Here is a 6000-nt window from a genome sequence, read left to right as displayed (position 1 = left end):
CAGGGAAATACATTTAGGTCATGCTTAATGTGTGGAGGTCATGTACAGGAAACATAGGAGATCACTCTAAGTGTAGCAGTTTTGAGAGGCAGTATAGGTAGGAAGTAGTTTTCAGACAGAGATTAACCACAACAACAACGTGATTCACTGTCTGTCAGTGTTTTTTATTACCAAGCATATTTGCAGTTAATCAAATTAGCACAAAGCAACAGTCACACAGACAACATGTGGCCTGTGGGGTTTTTAATGGTGTCACAGAATAATGTAGAATGAAACAAGAGTTGTTAATTATTTATTTACATTCTTTCTCCAGGCATTGGGTTTTTTTTATGCACACAGACAAATCGATGGAAAGTGTAAATGTACAAATGTAAATGCATCCACAAATCATTATGCAGAGATTGAAACCAGAGGTGCATTCTATCTGGATGTTGTATATCCGTCTTTATAACTTTAAGATACATACATAATCTGTGCTTACATCCTCTGTATAATTAACCACAGGGTCTGTGACCCATGAAAATGTGAGCTGAAGTGATACTGAAATGGTCCATCACGCTTCTTGCCACATAAAGCGACAGTAAGCTCCAGCAATTATAACTCAAAATTACCACCAGTCTGGCCTGGAGCAGTGCCAGCCTTCATTTGCAAAGCTATACTCAGATTTGCAGTCTGCCTAACAGATGCTAATATGTGGTTAATTCATTAGAATCAAAATTCCAGTGTCGTATTTAGAATTTGATACTGATATTGATATTGGACAGTTGCAATGCAAAATGTGAATGTGGCCTAAGATCCATATTAAAATATCACCCAGATCAGTAGAATGTGATTTTTATGGCAACATAAAAATTGGTGGAAAAAGACCCTCTGATTTCTGCATCAGAGTGAAATCATGGTTTAATAATATGCAGTGAATACCTTTCAAGTGCAAACATGAAAGCTATCACACTACTTTGATTGATGTTAACTTAATTAGTATCACCGTTGGGGTCAACATGCTGCCTATGAATGTCTCTCATGACCACAGCAAAACTATGATTTAGAAAAATTCCTTCATACAACAAATGAGCAAATGAGTGTGGCACACTTTTCTTTTAGTCAAAGCAAAATATCCTTGTGTCTGGTTTTTCAGGCCAGTGGGAGGTTACTGTCAGAAGAAATGCCGGTCCCAGGTGCCCTAGTACATCACCACCGGGACCATGGCAACTCCTTGGCCAATGAGAAGAGAGAGGTGCTCCCATGGCTCTGCCTGCCTTGCTAGATGGTCAGCATCATCCTTGATGCTCCTATGGTTGCCGTGGGTGTCGTTATGGCTGCTGTGGCCCACCCGAGCTGAACAAGTAGCCAGTGGGGGACACGGTGGGAAAGCGCTCCACAGTTCTCTGGCATCCCCCTCATCCTCGTCGTCATTCTCCTCCTTCTCCTCATTGCCCTCTGGCTCCTCAGCGTGGGGCTTCAGCACGAGACAGAATGGAGGGCAGCTGGACTGGCTGCTGTCAGAGAAGGGACCTTTCCACAGATGTCCAGAGTACACCGAATTCAGAGAGAGGTTCCAGCAGGGATTTTCTACCAGATACAAGATTTACAGGTGAGAGAGGTTCACCGCTGTGTGCATGTCTGTGTTCATCTGTGTGTGTGTTTGTGTGTGTGTGTGCGTGTGTGTGTGTGTGTGTATGTGTGTGTTGAAGGATAAGAAACTGGATAGAAGGATGTAAAAAGAGGAGTAAAAGAGGAAAAAGTTTTGCTGTCACTCAAATCTAAATGTATGTTATTCAACAGTGTCTGCCTGTTATCTGAATACTTCCCATCCATTTTGGCTTGTGACCTCTTAATACAAAACATACTAAGGATTTCACATCACAGGGTGCATATACTTTTTAGATGTTTAGAGACCTGAAGATGTTAACCTATCCAGCCTATTGATGATGAAAAGCATACTTCAGTGAATTGTAGCACAAATAAACACAAGTATAGTAGCTTTAAAGTATTTGTACTCATATACTATATATTCAGTGCCCACATTTGGGCTCAGAGTTTTACAACATATTTACCTAAATAAAACCACAGAGGCCCAGTGTCCTTGTAATGATAATTCTAAAGCTCATGATTTTCAACACATATGGAGGTTCAGTGGTTATCCCGGATGTACTGTGCTGTTCGTGTTGCAAGCAGAAAGTGTGGATGTGGATGAATGGGCGTGTAGCCAACCGACTCTCACGCAGCAGAGTGACTTTCAAATTTCACCACAATAATGCAGTTCATTTTCTGCTTTCATGTATACTTTTTTTTTTGCCGTAGCTGCCATACACAGATAAGGCAAGAATTGAATCAAGAATGCTGCAGCCAGTTGTATTACAATCTTCTGAGTTCTCCGGTGTTTAGTGTGCAGAGCTTTGTTTCCTGATTCTGGCCTTCCAGACAGAGCCTCTTGCCATGCAATACAGGTGTAAGTTCCAAAAACAGAGCAAGTAGAGGGGCTGCCTTAAAACTATATTTAGGGAACACAGGTCTTTACTGTTGCTGTCATTCTGTAAATGTGTGTATGTGAAACAATTTAACTATATAGAGCCAACACACCAATTTACACTAAGATCAAAAATCCTACTTTTAGACAAAATAAAGCAACAAAGGAAGTAGACCCACAATGACAGCACATGCATATACAGTATGTATTCTGTCCATATATGTTCTGCTTGCTTATTTGTGATACATCACAGCTTTTTATTAGTAAAATCATGTAGGACAAAGTTAATAGTAAACGTGTGATGACTCTGTTGACATATTTGATGTTGACTGGTCAAATATTGACTTCAGGTATAAAAGGTACTTTGCCTAATTTCTTTTCTGCTACTAGAAACTTTGGTGAGACAGTGAACATGACCCAGCATACACCTGAAACCACTTCATGCCCCTCTAATCACATCCTGTTTCCTAGCAGTGCCGTAAATTGCAGATACCTGATTGCGACAAACTCTAAAAATTACTACCTTGCTAGGACTCTAATGTTATCAAAACGAAACACAGTGGTTGTTAATGCATCCTGAAGGGAGAATATTACATCAGAATGAAATGTGAGTCCTTTGGCTGTTTTTAATACTCACTATCTCAAAAACCCAAACCGGTGGTAACCCTGGCTTTTGCTCTTTATTTGTCCTCCTCCCTGAGCAAAAAGAGCACAGCCTCATCAGCCTGGCAGCCACTGTTTCAGACTTTCAGCTGTTGAGAGTTCCTCCATGGCTGGCTGTTCAAAATTACTGCTTTGAAAAATGCTTCTTACGTGGAAGGCAGGGATCATTTACTGACAGCAGAGTTTAGAAAAGCTAGAGTATCAGAAGGACTGTGGGCATCAGAGCATTATAGAGGTGGGTGATATAGCTTTGAGACATGTCCTGTCCCGTTTTCATCTGATTTATGGAAAAGAAAAAGAAAGAAAAAGAAAAAAACTCATTGTAATAATGCAACACTGACTCTAGAATTCAGACAAGATACTATGTGTAAAAGAGCATGTGATGAAAAGGAGGATGTATTTTTGTCAAACACAGCTCACTGTATTACAGTTTGCTGGGTGGCTGAAATCTAATTCCATGGCTAGCATGGTGATTTGTCTGGAGCACTGGAGAACAATGGGACAGCAACATCTTTTTTTTTTTCCTCTCATGAAGGATGATTCTGTGTTTGTCAGCTAAATAAGATTAAAAAAGACATTTCTTTGCAATTAGTCAAGTCCATCAGTTTTTTTAAGAAAAATGTTTTAATTAGCTAATATATGTCAAATGAGCTGTTTGGCTGATTTTGTGTTATTACTTTTGGCTGTACATTTTATAGTATGATTATGCTTTGAATGTAATTTGTTTCAGTTATTTCTAATTGAACTAAAATGACTGAAGTTGTAAAAGAGCAACTAAACTGGGATCAGAGGAAATGGCAAATATGTTGTGTCTACTTTAAATGCGCTCATGGCAATCTGTGAATAGATAAAGGAAGAGCTGTTTTTCATTTGGAGTGACAGGATAGAGAGAAGAGGTGGCTTTACATTTTGATTCTCTCAAGCTTTTCTTTAATCCCTCAAACTTTTGCCTATTCTTTCTGTTCTGAATCATGAGCTCAGCAGGATCAGGGAAGATGTAAGGCAGGCCTGAACCAGTTTATGAGCAGTCATTACAAATTATAATATAAATAATATACAGGAGATATTTATTACAGCAGTAGAAACCCGTACAGTCAGCTCTCACTTATCTCAGGCAATGCAATTTCAAGATGTTATAAGATTTTGTCTGTCTCAAAAGCACATAACTCCAAACTCATAAAACAGACAAAAAATCTTTTTATTTTACAAATTCACTTCAAATTCAATTTCTAAAGGACAGTGTAATTCAAAGTTTCTACTCAAACACACTTCTGCATTTTTTAATGATTTTGAAAGGTGAATACATCAAAACTAACTCTGAAACTCCTTTTTTAAATGACATCTCACATGGAAACGTGATGAAAGAATTATACCAGTCCTTCCTGGATTAGATACAGCAGTGTTTAACATATAAATCAAAGCAGAGTATCATTTCAGAATGATAACTACAACTTCTTCTGTCTGCCAACATTTTAGCAGAGCAGTGGAAATGTACTGTTTTAATGGAGACAAAGTCACAATGTAGTTGTTTTCATTTGTTGTCAAGCAACTGACCAAGCCAGAGTGACTGACTGCGCTCATGAATATAACATGGCTTCTGTGCTGTTGGTCAAGACTGCTGTATGGTTGAAAAATCATACGACAAAGCAAACATGAATGCAGCTTAATAACAATGCTGTCAGTTAATACACATTCTTTAAACTTTGCTTGTCAGACCTGGCCTCTGCCTGTTCTGGTTTTGGAAGATGAAGGTTAGATGAATAAATCTGAAATTAAATGATTTTGAAGATTTTAACTATTAAACCTTGGGATCAAAGATTTCTCTTCTGGTCCAAACATTTTCCCCACTGGAGAGTGTTTGCCAAGATGAGAGGTCTTTGTGTGTGGCCAGAGGCTGTTAGTGGTGTGGGCTATAATGATGTAGTGAAGTCCTGTGCCAGGTCCAGAGTTCGTGCCAGCCCTGTCACCATTTTCATTATTCCAAATTTTAAAACAAATGTGACAGATTTACACTGTATCCACTGAGACTGTGAGTTGAATTTCCATTTCCTCGAGTTTGAACGTACATATACAGATCTTTAACTTTGACTACTCATTCCTTTCTCCTACCTCCTTGCTTCTTTCCATCCATGGACTCCTTAAAATAGATATTCTAACTCACAGCCTTTAAAGCTGTCAGACTTGCCTGAAAATTATATGTTCCAATTACATTTTTTTTTTTTTTTTGTTCCAATTGTTTTATTTATTTCTTTTTCTTTGACTGTTATAATAGTCGACAGTGACTGTTTCAAAAGATGTACAATTGTGTACAGAACATTTTAAAATGACTCATACAGGCTGTGGGTCACTTTCTCTCTCTCTTGCCGGGTGTCTTTTGTTAAGTTTTATTCATCCAGAAAAAGCCAGTTGAGCGTGTGAAGATATGTGACAGGCTGGTTCGCAGCTATACAGTCACTTATACTCTCAGCTTGTTCCTGTCTCAGTTCTCTGCTGCTCCTCGGGTCACTTGGACAGCAGGAGATTAGAAATGTCTCATTTAAAGGTACTTTTTTCAGCTGCTTGTGAAAAAGTCTTCTAGCTGACCACATCTTCATTTGTGGAGTCTGTGCTTTCCGCTCTTAAGGTGTTTTTCTTTTACAAACACTAAATAAGAATGTTTTCCTGTTTCCTTCCTTCTTCTTTGCTGTCTTCCTTCCAGACTCTTCAATTCAGTGGAAATGACAGCATCACTTACAGATGAAGGGGACATGTAGTGTGAAATGACAGGTGAAGTTTTTGTGACATAAATGGGACAGATTGTCATATGATTCCTAATATAGCTACAGGACAAGACTGTCCCCTGAAAAATGAGGACATAGGTTGTTTGTGCC

General features: G+C 38.8%; 1 protein-coding gene across 1 annotated transcript in view; it reads left to right on the top strand.

The window, feature by feature from the left end:
- Positions 1-1202: 1202 nt before the first annotated feature.
- The window catches only part of brinp2 (bone morphogenetic protein/retinoic acid inducible neural-specific 2), a 105655-nt gene continuing 100857 nt past the window's right edge, over positions 1203-6000 (top strand). Inside the window, exon 1 of the mRNA XM_026312725.1 lies at positions 1203-1591. Within this exon, the coding sequence (XP_026168510.1) occupies positions 1203-1591 (389 nt within the window). The remainder of the gene's footprint in view (positions 1592-6000) is intronic.

Source organism: Mastacembelus armatus, chromosome 17 (genome assembly GCF_900324485.2).
Source record: "Mastacembelus armatus chromosome 17, fMasArm1.2, whole genome shotgun sequence".
Classification (NCBI taxonomy): Eukaryota; Metazoa; Chordata; class Actinopteri; order Synbranchiformes; family Mastacembelidae; genus Mastacembelus; species Mastacembelus armatus.
The sequence above is the reverse complement of the archived record's forward strand: the minus strand, read 5'-3'. Positions and strand labels throughout refer to the sequence as shown.